Source organism: Grus americana, chromosome 7 (genome assembly GCF_028858705.1).
Source record: "Grus americana isolate bGruAme1 chromosome 7, bGruAme1.mat, whole genome shotgun sequence".
Lineage (NCBI taxonomy): Eukaryota > Metazoa > Chordata > Aves > Gruiformes > Gruidae > Grus > Grus americana.
The window spans coordinates 12,680,769-12,700,202 of record NC_072858.1 but is presented as its reverse complement, the minus strand read 5'-3'; the positions used below and the strand labels follow the sequence as shown (position 1 = coordinate 12,700,202).

Below are 19,434 nucleotides of genomic sequence, written 5' to 3'. Positions count from 1 at the left end.
AACTAAAGGGAAATGCATGAAAACACCAAAACCTTTACTTGATATGAAAACATCACTTTAGCATTCTTGTGTATCTTCTGCTTACATCTCAGTTGACTAACAGGAGACATCTCCTCTGCTTGACAAAATCCTCCACTAGCAAAAAATGGGGAGAGAAGAAAAGTTTTGAAATGCATAAGTAAAAAGATAAGCATTCAGAGTCCTCCTATGGAGTAAAACAGTACACTGAAAAAAAATGAGTGATCCTATCTATGTATATGTATCACTGTCCTCTACTGAATTGTAAGTAGAGTATCTTCCTAATGCGCATTAATTTTGAATTGGATTAGTGCTAAAAATTACTCAAAAATTACTTGAAATGCTATTAATTAGAGGCTTGTCCTTCACTAAACAGAAAGAATTCGGTGCTTTTGAAGTGGCAGATAATTCTGTAATCATCACATTCACCACGCCTGTCCATAAAGGTGGTGTAACAACTGCATGACAGTCCAAGTGGCCAATGGCAATTTTGGGTGGCTGTTTTTGCAAGATTGGGGATATTTTAGTGGTGTTGCAGTGACAACATGTAAATCAAACAGCAGCATTTTACAACTGCCAATTTTTTCTACATTTTTAAGGAGGTTGGTAGTCTGTCCTCAGTTACTGTGAAATGGTTACAGGGGAACCAAGTGACCTAATTTAAAAAAAAAAACAAAACAAACCCACAACAAAAAAATCCACCCCAAAACAAAAAGCAAAGTCACAACATTCTGGTCATGAACACAAGAGTTTTTTGAATATGCAAAATGTTTTGGGATTCTGCAGGACAGAAAGGCTTTTTGATTTTTATGAAGCTGTGAAGAATAATTTACACTGACTACAGAGAGTGGAGTGGACCGAGTAATCTAAGGTCCTCAAAAATTCTGTATTTCTGTATTAGATGGAATTGTCCCATGCTGCACATTGAGAAAGCATCCCCAGCCTCATATATAGCATTTTTTTTCAGCTGTCAAAAGCAGTTAAACTTTTTTAAAGGCACTTTAGTCTCCCACGGGAAATACCAGAAATGCAGAGTTCACATTTGTAAATGTAATCTGCAAACAGATATGACAATAATTGGCACTGTGTATACACAAAAAATAATTTGGGGCACTTGAATGAGAGTGGTAGATCAGCTCAAGGAGAAAATGACATCTGTCATCTAACCACAGTCTCAGCAAGAGCATGAGACACAAATGCACCATCCGCATGGAAAACTGCATGGAAATGTGTATTTGTTAAGTGTGGTGCAGTGCATAGCACAACTTACACACTTCCCCAGTCCCACTATTACTGTACTCAACAATTCATGACTTACTGTGTTTAGACTCATAAAACACAAGTGGCACAGAGTAGTATTATAGACTTTGACAAATGGGGAACAAAGACCTAGATTTTCAAGGGACAGTGGACATCTAGCTGCCTCTGAAGTCAATGGGAGTTATGTACCTAGAGACCACAGAGCAGCTGGACGGAAAGACCCAAAGGCATGTTTAAAAAGCCAAATGAGTATGTACCAGATAAAACCAGACCAGCTTAATCTGCCACAGGGGGAAACAGCAAGAAAGCAAGCCCTCCCATGGTCATTAGATATGTATCAGCTTTACTGGTCCAAAGTCCATGAAACCACATATATCCTTCATTGTTATCCATGGCAGAATAATGGTCTAGCTCAGGTGATGAAATACTGCTTGGCTAAGCAAGTTGCCAAAAACGTTACAGGTGCTACGTGACAGAAATGGTCTGCAGCAACTTAGTTATGCGAGTTTCACATATGGAGATGTAGTTTGACACCCCTCTTCAGCTACTGTTTCTATCACTTTTCCTTTCTTTCCAGTCCATCAGCTGCCCTGAGCCTTGCTTGTTCTAGCTAACAAAAGTCCATAATCTTTGCACCACCTGCATGATTTACATGGCTTCTCCCTTTCAAATCCAGGTTGGATGAGCAGAACATCAGGACCACAGAGCATCCCTTGCTTCTGTTGTGGTATCTGGCATGTGAATATGGTGGGTTCAGGGCTGTATCACTGCAAGTATACATGCTGACTTTAGGAGGCTCTAATAGGAGGGGAAGAGAAGGGGGGGCTATAGCACACTTAATTCTCCTGGTAAATCTGTGCCTACAGCGTGCATGGTGGGTTTTGTGCACTTCCGTGGTGCTTCGTTCAGTTTCACCAACTTTTGATTTTGAGAATGAGTTAGGTTTTCCCTCCCTTAGGTACTGAAACAATGGCTTTTGCAGAATAGAAACATTAATTTCTGTAACTCCTCTCCATCTGATCTATTCTGACTGCAAGTTTTCCAGGGACAAAAGCTATTTGTCACTGTGTCTCTAGACAGGCTCACCACGAGTCTCAGGTTTGGCGAGCAGCTTCCATGTGTGATATGAAAAAAGGAATCTATATAACTAAGTGCTTCCTTAAGAAACCTTATTCCATTGCAGTGTTTGTGGAAACTATTTCCATTTTGTTCCTGTATACTTTGAAGTTTCTTTTCCACATTAGAAAAAAATCATCCAGAACTGTAACTCCTTTGGGTGCGCACCTGCAAACGCACAAACTCACGTACATGCTTTTGAATAGCTTGTTGCTTGCTCATGAATACAAACCAGATTTCTGTTCCTACCAGAAGAGAACACTATACATCATAAAGTACCTAAGAAGCAACTTAAGCCATCATCAGCAACAACATCTGCTCCCAGTACTCATCCCAGAAACTTCAGGCACAGGGAGAAGCTGTTGAATGGGCTCTGAAACACTTTGGGAAAGGGATAGTGAAGGATTACAGACCAAATGGATGACAAAACAGGAATGATATCAGAATATGCTTCAGAGCTGAGGGCAGAGACACCTTTTGGGGCCCTCCTTAGGCACTTCCCACTGAAAACAGTGCCACTTTCTACTGGAGTAACTAGGAGGGGGAATGCAGTATCTGCTAACTAGGAAGAAAAACATTCTAATCATCCTGATGGGAGCAGGGGACATACTTCTCCACAAGAAACAGCTGGCTGCAAATGGCAAATAGGTTCTCTCTCTTCAAAGGTTACCGTTTGGACCCTGCAGGATGCCAAAGAAGTTGCTGGAGTCCCACTGAAAATGACATTTCTTCTTGGCCATAAAAACAGTCATGGGAGCACTGTCAGGGCTTCCTTTCTGCACAGCCGCAAAGACTCCGTTTTTACAGAGGGGAAAAAGGGACAGAGAGAGGGAGTAATCGCAAAATACAATAAGCTGCTGAGTGCCGGAGGGGAGCTGGGTCAGATGTAAATTTGAAAGTTTATGGACTGGCTTCCTTGCCAATTTGTGATGGAGGAAGGGAGAAGGGGGCTGAAAGAAAAGGGAGGAAAGGTTTTGCAGAGCAGTAAATCTCCATATTTTTTATTACATGGGTGGTGAAAATTGCAGAGGAAAGACATTTGTCAAAAAAACATGATGGCTAAGGATGCTGAGCAAGGGAAAGCTTAAGAATATGCTTGACCTAGTAGTTTGAAGCCCACAGCTAAGTTCACAAGGCTTTAGACCACTGCAAGAGGCAATTGCAACAGCCAATAGCAGGTCAGGCAGAGGAAAAGACAATTAGAAAACAAGAATACAGGAATGGAAAGATAATGTTGATACACTGATGGGAAGACTTCAGTCATTCACAAATTGAGGGACAAATCCAAAGACAAATACTAAAACCCTTGTGCCATCCATTGAAGCAGCAGACATCCAGTAACGCTGAGGATGTCACCATAGCACTGAGGCTGATATTTGTGAGCTGATGACACCCTCTACCTGAATGGTAATATAGCCCATACCAACATGGGGTATGTCTGCCTGAGCCACAGACATGCTGTATGGAGAGGCAGTGGTGCTTCACTCAGGGCTAGTTATCTCTGCCCCTGGAATCTGAGGTAATTAGCTGAGAGATATTTCAGGATTTTTGCCCAGCACAGTTTTAATCACAATCATGCTAGGCTCACCTGGTGGGCAGGACCTTTTGGGTCTGCACGGAGATATAGTCCTCCACTTACAACTTGCTTCAGCCTTGCACAGAGAAAATCCATAGTGGCTGAACCCCACTGCCAGCATCATGAAGCGGGCAGGCAGATAATCCATCCCAATCACTGTGCCTTAAAGTAATGAAGTTCTGATCTGCCCAGGTCTACCACCCAGCTCCGTCCTCCAGTGCTTTCTAGACCCTTGACATAAACTTTGCCTTACGAAACTACTCCAGTTCGTGTTGGCAGGGATCATCCCCTAAATCCTTCATGCTTTCTTCTTACTTCCATGAAGTAGAACAGAACTTCTAAGGGAGAGACATGACATCATACAAATGTATGCCAATTTAACATTACTGAGGGATCCCAAATGGGAGTCTCCACTCCTAAATACAGCTCCAAAGCATGTTTCCAGTGTTTGGGAGGAAAAAACCCCAACCCCAAAACAACACCAAAACCCAACAAAAAACCAAAAGAGGATATAGTATATACCATAGTCCTCATTTAGACCCCAGTGAATCAGATGCATTTATACCACAATTACTTGTTCTACCCCATCTTGATAATCTCACATATATACACACACAAATGCATAAACATACACTTCTCCAAGTAACGGACACAATACCTGCTCTAGGTCTGCTGCTGCTCTTTTATTTTCTCCTGCAGCATCTTGATACGGTAAAATGAAGAGTTCGGCAGATGTGGGCAGACCGGGGAGCACCGCGACCAGAATATGCTTGCTTGAAATACCTGTTGCCTGAGACACAGACAATTAATGGACAGAAAAACAGCGGAGATGGCACTGAATGCTGACAGCTGCTTTGCTAAGGCATCACAGTACTTATACAAACGATGTAGGATATATCTGCTACAACAGGGAGAATCTTGTTAAAATCCACTGCAGGTAAAATGTCAGGGATTAATAATTTCCTGATCTAAGCTATTTTACCATGTTCTCCAATAAAATATGCAGTGTCCTAAGGCAGCAGTGATAATCACACATGCTAAAAGGAGTTCCTAAATGACAGTTGCATATGGTATAATTTGCTTTGTCTAAATTTAGCTATTTTAAAGTTACCTGACTATCCTAAGTTAGTCTCTGAGGTTCTTCATTTAGTCAATGGTAAGAAGCCGCATGTTAAAGGGCAAGGTATGTGGGCAGAATTGCACTCTAGAGGTGTGATTAGCCAAAACATCCTAAAAGCCTTGTGGAGACTCATGGAGAGAGAAGATGATGAATCAAGTTTGAATCCCAAAAGCCAAACAAATTCTCATAGTTCACATCTCGGGTCAATTCCACAAGTTAATGAGGACCTTTTTTTTTTCTTTTTTTTTCTTTAGGTGTTAAAGATTGTATTATTCTGCAAAGTTTTATGTTTTTGTTTTCTTGGCTGAAAATCTTAAGTAACCAGTTTAAAGCCAAATCCCTCTTCAACACAAATTAGCCAAAATTCAGAAAGAAGTACCCCACAGGCATCACTACCAAGGTCATCTCTGTTCATGGGTTTCAGCTGCTGTTACCATGACATTACACAATCAGATTGTGGAGTTCTCCAGAAAATGAGCTAGTTTGGCCTTCAGGAAGTTAGTGAGCCAAAACAAGGAGAAACATGGTTTGCTGAATCTTCCTCCATTGCCTCTTTGTGTTGGGGATTACCCAGAAAATGCATTTAAATCTTAAGGTTTTGATTTAGATCTTAAGTTTTCAAGTACTGAATTTAGTAGGTCACTTTTAAAGGAAAAAAAAAAAGTGGTCTCAGATTTAAGGGCAGACCACAGCAGCCAGATGCAGCATAGAGATTTCCCCGCAGTCAGGACTTGCAACCCTCTCAGTCATTAATTGGACCTAAAACTCATTAATTCTTCTCTCTAGTAATTCAGGACCAAAGGCTTGGAGCAGCTGCTCACTGAAGGAAATGATGGACAGAGGATAAGGAGTCAGCAAAACTGATTACACATCACCATTATGTGAGCTAATTCTGTGGCTGTCCCATGCGTGACTGCTGACAGCCCAGGGAATGCCCTGTGGAACTATGAAAAGGAAACCCTTCCTCTCCACTGCACACCAAGGAAAAGCACGTGGGTTTGATGCTGGTGGTTTTTGGTTTTGTTTTTTTTTTTTTTTAAATGCGGATTTAGAAAAAAAACCTATAACAATATAAAGGTCTTATATTCTTTCCAAGTATTCTGTGAAGCCAGGGCTTGCATTATTTGTGCTTGCCTAACAGGTTGTTATGTCAAGAAAAAGACACAGTATTTACCAGTTAATGGCAAATCTTCATTTTCTGAGGCTGAGAATGATTTTTTTTGTCTGGAAGCTTTTTGGCTGATCTACTCAGCTCATTCTTATTTTCTTCATCAGAAGCAGGAGACAGGACTCAGAAAATCAATGATGTGAGCAAATAATTATGATCATAATACAAAATAGGATATTTTGTGATAATCTCAAATTATCCCTACTTAGAGAGAAGATCAGATTTTAGTAGAGAACTATAATTTCTTATGCAGAATTTTTATCCAGGTCTATGGTACTCTGTAATAAGAATATAATACTTTAATAAAAGTTCATAAAAATTCTATAGCACAGCTATAATTTCCTATTGAATTATTTAGTTATTCAACTCATTTTTATAGAGTTTACTTAATTGCTGTAGAAATCTACTTGTTTTATCTTTAATTTTTACAGGAACTTCTCACAAAAACTTGTTTAAGGTGAATCATTTAGCTATATAAAGAGGGATAATTAGATATCAATTTTTTACTTTTTTTTTTTTTAACTCAAGCAACAAAAAGACTCTTTGTGTTTTCACTGCTCTGCTTTTGGAATGTAGCCTTGGTACTGTAGTTTTATGATCCTTTTTTATGGCTTGATTTTGTTTTATTGAGTTGTTTATATTCTGAAAATTCATCCTGAAGATAAATGGATCCTTGAATACTTGATACAGACATAAATAAATCAGAAGAACAACCTCCAGAAAAATGTTCTTTTTTTTTCCTTTCCTCCTCTCCTCCTCTCTTTTGAGGAAATTGAAGAAAAAAAAATCTCAGAAACAATCCAGACAAGTTTGTGTGCAGCTGATCAGTGCACAGTGTCTTTCCAGTCTTTTTGCACAGATGATGCCACAAATGAACATACAAGCTTGCTAATAATATCTACAAGTCTTGTATCCTTTCAAAATTCGAGTATCTTTATTAAAAAAAAAAACAAACCAGAAACCTGTTTCAAACAGTTCCTTTCACTATTTTTCTCCTGAGCTGAGAAACCTCCTCTGTCTCTTCTAACTTTGCTTAGCCTGTCAGTTTGAAATCCAAATCTTCAGCCACACAAGAATATTTTTGTGACATTCTGTTCCACAGTTAAAGAAGGAACTTCAGAGCTTCTCCATAGTGTTGATGGGAAAAATAGCATCCAATGCTGACCCGTGAACTTCAGGATATGTGAAAGCCATAAAGTACTTGCTGCGGTGCTCTTCTCTGTAGTAAAAATTGTTTTCTTTTTGGTCTCCTAAGTTTCCTACAGCATATTTGTAATTCCATTAGAATAGCACTACTTTCCACTGCTGTATAAGAATAGTAGTAAAAGAGGCAAGAATTGCTATGCAGCAGTAAAGACATTTGTACAGCTACAGGTAGGTATAAGTCATTTGTTTTCTATATGGCCTTTTTTCAGAAATATTTGACATAAACCACTGTCATTAAAAAGAATAAACTGAAGGCTGACACTGAGCACCAGACTGTCATAGGATAGGATAATTTCACTTGTCTAAAATTAGGGGTTTGGCCTCAAACATTAGTCTAGTTTCCTTTTATAGTTGGTAGAAACAGAGAGACACCTTGAGAGAACGGCTGATCCAGTCCTAATGTAGGCACAAAGCAGAAATTAGAACCATTGCAACGCAGGTTATGCACATTGCTTACCTCCACCAGAGCTCTCTTGACTACTCTACTGATGTCCCTTCTCCACTCTGGGATATCTGGATTGTAGTCATCCAGGTTCGGAGAGAATGATAACCGCAGGGACTGAAATTGCTCTGCAGATACAACGACATGGTGGTGAGTAAAGACTGTGAAAAGCCTTAGTGCCAAACGAGTGGGCAGAACCTAGTGAAACCTGCTGCAGCTCATGTTTTGCTTAATCAATCTGTAGGTGATGCACAGACTGTCAGAGAATCCAGCAGTGTGTCTGAGAGATTCACTGAGAGATTTGGAGACTCCAAGAGATTCGCAGCTCGAGTGTCACAGAATGAAAAAGGGTGATCCGTCCTTACTTCAACAAATGAATAGTACTGGAAAGGAAGCTGTGCTGGGAATGTAATTGAAATGCTACCTTAATCTTGACTTCTGAAGCAGGCAAGCCTTGTGAAAGAAGCTGTGATTGTACTCTCATAGACATGCCCCAAATACTTGAAATTTTAACTGGAAGGAGAAAGGGATGAAGGTGAGGAGAGGACTAGCCTTGGAAAACGTACTTAATCTCTGTTGCTGTTAACAGAGGTGCCCACACTGATCACTAAGACCACATGCTTAGTATAAACAGCTACAACTGGAATTCCCAGTGGTTATTAGACTACATCTATATGATATTTGTGTGCCCTAACCGCTTCTGAGGCCTGAGTACAATAACAAATCAGTACAGATTTCTGTACAGAGCTGCAGCACACAGTGTTCAAGCTGAGCAGCTTTTGCATGAGTTAAGAGGCCTCTACTGGCCAAGAAGGGGGAAAACCAGCTCACAAAACAACCTAACATTTTGACAATCATGTAGGGTGACCAAATAGTGATAAAGCAGATGCAGAGGCTCTGGGAAGGAGATCAATGTTCTGCAATCCTCTCAATCTGGACTAATGTCAGTCAGTGGCCTTCAGAGATGTTATGCTGAACTGATAACATTGGAACCAAGCTTATAATCTCACTGAAAGCATCCTGGAATAAAAACCTCATGTTGCTGCCAGCTAACTTGGCTCTCTAGCTCTTGACTATAGAAAATCCTATGTGAAATGAAAGGGGAAGAGCTCACCATACACAGCAATAGTCTTTGTGTCCTGAAGAATGGTGTTTCCTGCTGAGACCTGAACGGTGATAGTGTTCATCCCTTCCACAGAAAATGTGAATGTGATGCTCCCTTCCAATGTGATCAGTGGCTGCAAATATATCAGAAAAGTATAAATTAAGTTAATTTGGCTGGAAAGGAAAAGCAAAAATGAGTTTGGCACTCTAGCTTATTGGGATGGTTTGGGGAGTCAGTTCCAGCTTGGAAACTCAAGACATAGAAAGCATCCTGTGACATGGAAGCCTATTCTCTGGAGAGGGCCCAAGGATCCAGATGGGGATGTCCTCCTGAAGCTCAAAGTAAGGTATTATAATTTCCAAAGGAGCTAGGTATTAAGATCCCAGTATTTCTTTCCCACTTAGCACGCTGGTTGTTCTGGATCCCATGTTAAAGTGTCCATCTTTGCTGCACTCCCCAGAGAGGCCCACATCCTCACATGAGGATCTGCAAGACTCACTGCTCAGGTGTCACACTCCTTTCCCAGATGTAGCTGTCAGTGCCTTGTTTAAGGTCACTCGAGGAGCTTGTGAAAGAACGAGGAGGCAAATTAAGATTTGTCAGTTGTTCTCCCATGTTATCTTTAGACATGGAGACATCATTTTTGGGAAGTGATTGTGTTTAGAGAGGAGACAGATCCCCTCAGCTTGCTTCGCTGTGCCAATCAGCTTATCATGAGTTGTGTCCCCTTTCAGCAGTCTCTGCCCTAACTTCTGTTTTCACTTATTAATGAACTCTGGATGAGATCTTCAAAGCACCCAGTATGAAGTCAAACTCTGTTCCCACTGTAGTCTATAGTAAAACTCTCACTTCAATGAGAACAGAGTTAGACCAACTCTGATCACTTATGAGCTTAGCAGATCAGAGGGAAGGTTAAAAGGTGACAATCACAGTCCGTAAGTACCTCTAGGGGGAGATGATTTCTGATAGTACAGAGAGTTCTTTAATCTACACACAGAGGCATAACAAGATCCAGCAGCTTGAAACTGAAGCTAGTTAAATTCAGACTGCAAACACGGTGCATGTGTTTCACACTCAGGATAATTAGCTGTGGGGAAATAGTTGGGGGAGAGGGTAAGAAAGAACAGTAAATTCTCCATCATCTGAGGGAAATTATTATGCAAGACAACAAGAAGTCAGTTTCTACCTTAATCACGAAGAGTTAAATAAAGCAGAAAGTACTGATGAAACCCTCTAACCTGCATTATACAGAAGATAACCATGTATGGTTGAAGGTCCCTCTTGGCTCTACAAAATCCACAAGAATCTCTCCTCTCAGAGTCTCATTAGGGTCTCTGGGTACTTCAGCCACAAAGATACCTAAATTAACAGTTATAATGCCCATGCAGATTTACCAACACTGCAAGCAAGAGGCAACAGAATGTGGTGCATGCCATTCTCATATCTGAGCAGAGCCCAGAGACAGGGAGGTGTGCTGGGAACCATTTTATCCACCAATAGCACATGATAATAAGGTCTCCTTGCACATGTGGTTAAGCATAGAGTGTGGGGGCTCGGGTTTGGGCTCAGCATATTTAAGGGGAGGCACAGAACTGATGGCAGTCTCTTCTCTTGTTAGTCACCAAAGGGATGAGATTTAAACTCCAGGGCTATGTAAAGTCAGTTCCAGATATAAAACCAGCTTCAGTTTGAAAGGTTAGTTTCCTAAAAAAAAAAAACAAAACCCAACCAAAACCCCAAGCTATTATTGTTGAAGGGAGCAGGGGGGGAAAACGCACTAGAAACTCTTCTGGATTTTGGTTCACTATGTCCACCTTGGATGTAAATACAGCGAGAAAGCTATTGGCAATTTGCATGAAATGGCAATAAACCTCATAGCTAAGTCACAGCAACAAAGACAAAGCAGTTCTTACAGTTCAATGTTGGTACATTGAAGAACCACTAATCCCTTTCTCCCTCCCTCCTCAGTCAGAGAGCTGCTCCGGTATTATTTTGATCTTAGTCCACAGGGAATACAAACCTCTGTGTTGTTCCCAAACCACCAGACGTAAGTAAGTGTTCCCACTTGGCTTGGCCACAGTACTGCCGTGGCGTTGACCTCCTTGTTCTTTGTGGTAACGAATGGTAAAGATAAGTGAACATGTTCCAAGGGGCCTGCAGAGACAGAAGTAGCAGGTGAGTCCTCCCTCCCTCTGAAATGTCAACCCTGGGGGAGAAGGGAACTGAGGGGAGAGAAGTCCTCCAAATCACTGTGGGGCATGACAATTAATGTTTTGGCTTGGTGCCATTTCTAGAGAGGCAAGCTGAAATCTGTTCCTCATAGAACAACAGCTACCCCTGTACCTGAAAAACTTGGATTCTTTACTGAATGAATGTCATATACTCAGGGACATTATATACAAATAAAACATTTAATAGGGGTAGAGCCCTGTTATGTGAATACCACCTTCACTATCAAGACATTAAGAATGTGCAGGACAAATGGCTTCAGTGGACATGAAGCATCTCTGCTGATGCAAACTGCTACGATTTGGTGAGCTTCAGCAGTGGTATATCTATTTATATCCGCTGAAATTCTGTCTGAAGGCAGCTATCCACTGAGTGTCTTCATTTTAATGTTACCTTATACTCCCTTCTTTTCCTCAATAAACTCATTTCTTTAGTATAAACAGAACATAATTCACTCGACAAGTGACATTATGCCCAGGGTTACACATTTCCCATCTTCTGGAGACAGATGGGCCTTTGTTGTTACATCTTGTTCTATAGATTATTTTTTAAAATGTGTTCTGACTGTTCACTTAGAAAAGAAAGCAATTGTCCTGAGACTGACAGAGAAAGAAAAAGAAAGAAACCCCAGGTGACATGGGGACATGGGTTTCTTAAATTAAGGCCACATCTGCATGTTGTACATCTGCAAGCTCCCCAGTGATAAGAAGCAGAGACCACAGCCTGGGAGGATCAATTGCATTGTCCATGTGGAGTTGAGATACACTGCTAGAGGATCTTTTTATATATATAAAAATCAGGAAAGGATTTTTCAGGACATAACCCATGCCCGTATCACCACATAGACCTTGCTTTTCAACCTAAAGGACCACACATTTTGGAGCAAGCACCCTGTACCCCTATACAGCACACATAGGCAGAGACACACATGTGGAAAAGTTCTCCCAAATCAGACTGTATAAACAATGGCAGCATAAACAAGGACCAGTGTTCCTGACTTATAACTGAAATGCAGCTTCCTCTTCTCTGGGTTGTAGACACAGCTGCTGCTTGACCTGACGCAGCCCAATTAAGAGTCATCCATGATCAGACTAACCAAAGTCTGCTATAGACCAGATCTCATGGTTTACCACCAGCCAGTAACTGAGCACCATGCAGCTGCTCACTCCTTCCCCTGCAAGGGGATGAGGAGGAGAATGAAAAAACACCTCATGGGTTGAGATGAAGACAGTTTAATAGGATAAAAAAGGAAAAGAATAATAGGAAAAGGAATAGGAATAGTAGTAATAGTAGTAGCAGTAGCAATAATAATAATAATAATAACAATAATAATACCAAGTGATGCACAAATGCAATTGTTCATCACATGCAGAAAGAAAAAAAAACAATTCGATACCCAGTCTGTTTCCAAGCAGCGATCCCACCTCCCAGCTAGCTTTCCCAGTTACATATATATGGACCATGATGCTATATGGTATGGAATATCTCTTTGGTGAGTCTGGGTCAGCTGTCCTGGCTGTGCTCTCCCAGCTTCTTGTGCACCTGGCAGGGCGTGGGAAGCTGAAAAGTCCTTGACTTGGTGTAAACACTACAACTACCCAGCAACAACTGAAAACATCCCTGTGTTATCAACATTATTCTCACACTAAATCCAAAACACAGCTCTATACCGGCTCCTAGAAAGAAAATTAACTCTACCTCAGTTGAAACCAGAACACCAGGCCATGGCTCATTTTTCCTTTTATAATCAGCAGTCAAAACTCTTCTTGAAAATTCATGAGAAGCCAGAATTTCATCCTTATGATTTTAATGGCATTCCCCTGCTCAGACACATTTCCATGACTGGGCCATGCCTGCTCTCAGCAAGATCCTGAGGCCTGAAAAACAGCAGCTTCCCAGGCTAAATATTTTGAAGCTCTGGTATCCTTTGTTTGCCAAATGCCCAATGTCATCATGGCCCTCTAAAGGAAGAAATTTCCTAACACTGGATGCAGTGACAGCAGTGACAATGGAGCCCATATAAAGTCTAATACGCTCCCACATAACTGCACAGCTGCTCTGAATACATCTCGAATGATCTTGCACTGCAGAGAGTGCCCAGCACCTCCTCAGACCTCCACCGTATGGTGGCTAGGAAAGAACATGAAAGAATGGCTCAAGCAAGCCAATTCTGCCTCAGCATTGCTGTGCAAACAGCCGATGGGTCACAGTGGCCGAAATGCTGAACTATTATCTGGCCAGCAGATGGGGATAGCTCACTCCGGATAGGCCCTTAGCTTGGTAGGAGACTGTTTTCTCCCAGGTAAGTTTGAAGAGAATTCATTTCTGAGCTTCATGCGGGGTCATGGAGACTACAGACCTATACCTGCCCCAGGAAAAAATTGTGTACAAGTCTGAGACAACAGAAAGGGAGAAGCTCCTCAAACGGTTCACTTGGGCAGGTGATGTTATTCTGAAACATTCAGGTAAATGCATAACTAACTTTCCAGGGGAAAATTTTGACCTGTCAGGACAGTTCAGAGACAGCCTGTTGGCTGGAGAAGGAGTTTGTATACAATTTACTGTCCATCCACCCTAAGACACTCCTGCCTCACAATAACTTGCATATCTAGATCCCTGGACCGACTGCAGTAAAGGCACTGCTACTGCGCACTGGCTCGTGGCTGCAGCAGGACAAGGACGGCATGGGATGGAGACTTTGATCTTTGAGATCACAAGCACCGTGGTTCAGCGCCTGCAGTTTTCCCTGCAGCAAGGCTGCTGGAAGGGTGTTGAAAGGCCCAAATCTGGCTGCACACACTCACGTATCAACCCTGTAACAGGGTGTCACGCAGTTAGTAATCCTTCCTAAAACTCTGCATGTTCAGGCTGCACACTGCTTTTCTGTGGAACTTAGCAATACGATGTGCGTGCCAATTGTAAGGACAGGTATTTTTACAAAACTCGCCAAAGGCCAAGCTCATACACCCCAAGCAGAATACTCAGCAGAGAGCTGAGTGGCAATGCAAGCATTTAAATAGGATTTAGAAGCTTTTGTGGATCTGGGTGTTAGACTCTGGAAGGGACTGGATTTACCATACATCTCTGTCCTCAGCAAATGTATTGCTAGTCTGAGTGGCACCACACTCGGTCTGCAACCTGCTTTGAAGTCCCTAATTCTTGTCATGTAGAGAAAGGTGAAACATATCCCTTAGAGCTGCCACTTCTCCAGGGGGTCAGGCACATATAATCTGGGCCTGGCTGCAATGATCACGCAGTATTTAAGTTCTGTGCTGGCATTACCTATGCACGACACAGAAACATCCACTATCAGCTGCTAAGTCACACAAACATATCTGAATATTGTTTATTTCTTGTACTGCTTAAACAATCAAAATGGTTCTTAAACCTTCAACGTCTCAAGAAAATATATTAAACCAGCTATAAACCAGAAACCCACTATGAGTGAGAGTGAAGGCTGGACATCTGCCTTCTCCTTCCATTTTGTGGTTATTGCATGAGAAAACAGTTTTGCTTCACATGGCCTCATTACTTTGCAGATAGGGTGAGGGTGTGCAACGGTCCCCGTGGAATCATCTCTTGTCAAACAGCGAACGATTACAAATCCTGCTTGCGCGAGGCTGTCAGAACCTCCTGCGAAATATCAACCACCAAAACACTTTTCCATTTGTTTCAAATGACCTTTACAAAGAGTAAAAAAAAACCAAAAAAACCAAAGACCACGGCTCCTGTTGAGCTGACTTTCATAACCAGCAGCAGTGGGAGGGGGATTTCTGCATTCAGAGCCTGCAGCAGCTCCCATGATAATTGTGTGAGCACACACAGGGAGACAAACAACAGAACTGAAGAAATTACACAAAAGTGTATAAATGTCTATTCTGAGCAGAGGTCCTTTACCCTACTTGGGATGATACTTAAATAACTAAAAAATCAAAATCAAAATGAGTATCTGTCTGAAAGCTCAGAATTTACTTTGATTCACCAGTGCCTCAGCAGAGAAGTGATGTAGGCTAAGTCCCCAAATCAAAATCCTGAGATTCACAATAAGCTAATTTATGAATTTTGCAAGATATAATGAGTTTTTCAAACATGTGGTGTGCTGAAGGATTATGTGACATAAAAAGTTTACCACAGACAAGGACCTATCAGTTTAGGGAATCATAAATGGTACATTATGATCATGAACCAAAGGTCTTTTCGAAGAGAGGCATTCAGGGAGATACGTGCTCCTGTTTCTCTAGTGCTCCCTCATAAAACTCCTATCTCCCACAGCTATACGTCCCACTGCTCCCATCTGTTGATATGATGGTGCACCATTAAAAAGCTGCCCTCTTCCCCTGAAGAGGCAGCTGCTCTCATGCTGTATGAAATAACTCCAGAACTGGAGTTAAAAGTATATGGAATGTGCTAAATTACCTAGACAATAAGTGGAGTTAATTTTGAAGAGGGTAAGCTGTATTTCTCTAAGCCTAACTTTAAGTTTTGGAATTTCCTTTTTTCTTTCGCCAGTAAATCTAGCATGACAGGCACACAGTTGAAAGCATAAATAATCGATTAAAAAAACCCCTCTGTATAAAAAAAAAAAAATGGCCTCAAACAAAATCCATTAGGGACGTTACAAAATTTCACTATTAGGTTGACTCCTTGGGTTCATCACCATGTGGTAGAATAAGTATGAAAGAACACATTGCTGGTTGTATGCAAGGATTTGAGAAAAAATTCAGTTGTAAATCAGAGATACCTGAAGTATAAGAAGGTTAAAAAGAACAACAGAAAAGCAATGTGAAGATAATATTTTTTCTTGTAATACTCTAACACCAAGATTTTGGTTCCTACGGCAACAGAAAGACTGAAATGCATTGCTTTCCATCCCAGATGTGGTTGTATTTCATTAGAGGGCAAAACACATATACAAAGTAAAAGTCAAGGCTTTTAAAAGTGATTAAAGATCCTGGATGTCTTTGCTTTTCTGGAAGTGTAAACATGCTAATGAAGGTGCATTTCAGAAAGGGCTGGACACTCCTTTGAGGTGTCCCAAATTAGACTACCCAAAATTAGAGGTTGAACATGATTCAAAAAGAAAATATCACTATTGCCTGTGGCTCCTCTCAGTCTGGAGTCCTCTCCTAGAAGACAGACAAACACTCATCGTATCCTACCACTCTGCTCCCAGCTGCAAAGCCCCAAATGTCATCTCTAAGAACAAGTAATATTTTTTTTTAAGAACGACAGAAGCTAACAACGAGTATGAACATACGTACACGTTACATGCAGGTAGAGGACAGCGTTGTCAGATCCCAGGCTGTTTTCCACCAGCACAGTCACTCGGAATATGCCCACATTCTGGTAAATGTGCTTGATCCCATCTTCTGTGGAGCTGAGATTGGCATATGACACAGCGATGCCGTCTCCAAAATCCACCTGAATGAGGGATCTCTGGAGGTCTCCCTGTGGCAAGAGAAAAGAGAAAGGGTCAGAACAGACTCTGCTTTTTTTTGAGAAAGACTGGATCAGAGGAGTGACCGAGACCACAACTGGAGGACAGTCACAAGGTCTGATGTTACCAGAGGAAAGGCGGTCACTTCACCAACTTGCTCAGTAGTCAGTGGAGAGAGTGTGACCCCCCTCTGGAGGCTGACTCAGCTGCACTGTGAAGGAGGTGTCCTCCAAGGTACGTGCTGTAGCCCTGCTTTCCTAATCGACAGGGCACTAGGGGATCTTCTGGAAAACTGACTAGCTCCTTCCCTTGGGTTTCCTTTTGGAGAAGTGCAGCGTTGTAGTGGGGAACGGTGCTCATCTTGGCAAGCGCTCGGGACATGGGTAGCTATTGACATTGCCTCAGGAGCCTTTGGAACAACCCACGTTGTGAGCTTCTATATTTAAAACCATAAAAAGTAGAAAGATAAAACTGAGAAGTCCTGAGGGAAGGGTCAACTATATCAAAATGGTGGGGTGTCAAAAGAACCACTTCAGCCTCACATGATAACGACAGCTTACAGCAGTTTATGACTTGCTCAGTGGCCTGATTGAAAATGAACTGGATTTGTATTTATTTCAGAACAGCTACCAGCACTACTGATACCAGATGGGACCCTTTGTGCCTGCCTCAGAGGGGAAGGGCTAATGAATTGACAGATCTGATTAAACTCCTCTCCTACCTAGAGATAACCCCAGCAGAGCGGGTTTGTGGTATAACTCAGACTGCCGCTTCGTGACATTAGTCTCCTGGGCTGCTAATCTAGCACGTTTTGGAATTGTTACAATAAATTACAATAAATAAATAAATATCACAGTTAGAAAACAAACAAACAAACAAACCCAAACAAAAAAACCCCACCACTAGCCAAAAGCCAAAGATATCACGGATCTGTTTTCTCCATACCAGAACAGGGATCTGGTAACGTGAAACAATATTAAGACAGGTTTTAATCATCCACTCCTGAAACTGAATTCCAGCCTGGTGTATGCAACTTCGTCAAACTCAATGTCAGAGTCACTCAGCCCTAAAAGGCTTTTAAAACCCCAAAGTGGGGAGTGATGTCATTTCCTTTTTCTGCTTTACAGATGAAAAGCAAATTTTATTGCCTGTTTAAATGACAGAGAAGTGAGTCACACTTACATACAAAAAAATCACTGTAACCTATGTCTCACACACTAGAAACACCTGGAAGATTTCTCCTATCAGGAGGCAGTGATACGCCCATGGCGAGAGCAGTTCCTGACAGCCAAATAGTCACACAGCCTACACTGACCTGTATAACAGCCGTGGCTGCTATAGATCCTCTCCCTTTCAGATAAGATACAGTACCTTGTCTTAAGTTTAAGCATTCTTACTCCTTTTGAAAGTCCCCCTCAGTGGCTCTGTGTGATGCTTATGCTGGGTATGTTCACGCTTGCTGGCTGTTGCCATGGAGCAGCTCACTCCACAGGCTGGAGCGCTGAAGCAGCTGCCACTGTCTGGAAGAATGCCGGTAAATTAATAGCTGAGGGCAGTTCATAAAATCGGCTGAAAGGACATTTAATTTACTTTGGTTTAGTTTCCTTTTCCTTCCCCCCCCCCCCCCCCCCCCCCCCCCCCCCCCCCCCCCCCCCCCCTTGAGAGAGAAACAATCCTCCGGATGCCCAACTGGAATGAAAGGTACTCGTGTAAATGGTTGGCATCAGGCAGGTTTCCACATCAGAAAGGGAAATGTGTGTGAGTGTAGGTATGGGAGGAAATTGTAACATAAGCTTTATATTCCTCATGTTCTCTCAGTCTTTTTATAACTTGTTGTGAAGGCAGAAATAGCAGAGGATTGCCTGAATAGGAAGCAGGAGGAGCAGAGCTATACCTGGGGATGGGAAGAGAGGCAAATTTTCCCAGATGCTCTCTTTTTGTAGGCTGAAGTTGTAGTTGTTACACTGCCTTGGCACCCTGCTGGAAGTTCAGTTGCTTCCAAACGGATGAGACAAGAATAACTGTGTTGCTCTGTTCTGGAGGATCCCCGACAGAAGGTGTGGCAGGGGAAAGACATCCCTTGACAGAGGCACGTATCTTGGGATTCGTGCAGACATATCCTGCCATTTCCCTCCTGGTGTTTTGAAGGTACAGACAGCAATTCCCCGTTCTCCTCGAGAGCACCAGCAAGGGCAAAGGAACTCCGAGGTGCTGAGACACTAGTAAGAAGGCCAACCTGAATATCCTTTTAGAAAGAAACACGGGGATCTTGCATGTTAACTCAGCTCCAGGTTGCCCTTGGGTAGTTCTTAACTAAGTTCTTCTTAGTAATTAACTTGGTATCATCTGGGGTTTTCAATGACATATTGTCAAACCTGAGAAAGGTGCTTGAGCAATGCAACCTACTAAGGCCTCCATTCAGCAAAGCTCTTAGGAAATTCTCCATTGGAAGCTTTACTAGAAGTTTAAGCACCTGCTTACATTCTTCTTTGGGACACAAATTACCGAGGCAAGGGCTCCTACCTGTGTTGCACAGAGGATCAAACTATGGGGATCATGCCAGTCCTCGTGAAGAGTAATCAAGAACACAGAAGATGGTCTTAAGTACGGAGTTATGTCCTTCCTTGAGCTGAATTATTTGAAAGAAGATGTGCTGTTTCAAACATGATGCAGTGACTTGGGCACTCCTGACTGTTTGACCAAACCAACAGAAGGCATCAAATGGGGTATGCCTCCACAGACGGAAGTGGGCATAGC

General features: G+C 42.0%; 1 protein-coding gene across 4 annotated transcripts in view; it reads right to left on the bottom strand.

The window, feature by feature from the left end:
• The window catches only part of SORCS1 (sortilin related VPS10 domain containing receptor 1), a 299,661-nt gene that overhangs the window by 15,883 nt on the left and 264,344 nt on the right, over positions 1-19,434 (bottom strand). For all 4 annotated transcript variants that reach the window (XM_054832339.1, XM_054832336.1, XM_054832337.1 and 1 more), the window contains exons 19-23: positions 16,502-16,688; positions 11,032-11,165; positions 9,021-9,144; positions 7,922-8,034; positions 4,629-4,760 (exon numbers count right to left, since the gene is read on the bottom strand). In XM_054832339.1, the coding sequence (XP_054688314.1) occupies positions 4,629-4,760; positions 7,922-8,034; positions 9,021-9,144; positions 11,032-11,165; positions 16,502-16,688 (690 nt within the window). The remainder of the gene's footprint in view (positions 1-4,628; positions 4,761-7,921; positions 8,035-9,020; positions 9,145-11,031; positions 11,166-16,501; positions 16,689-19,434) is intronic.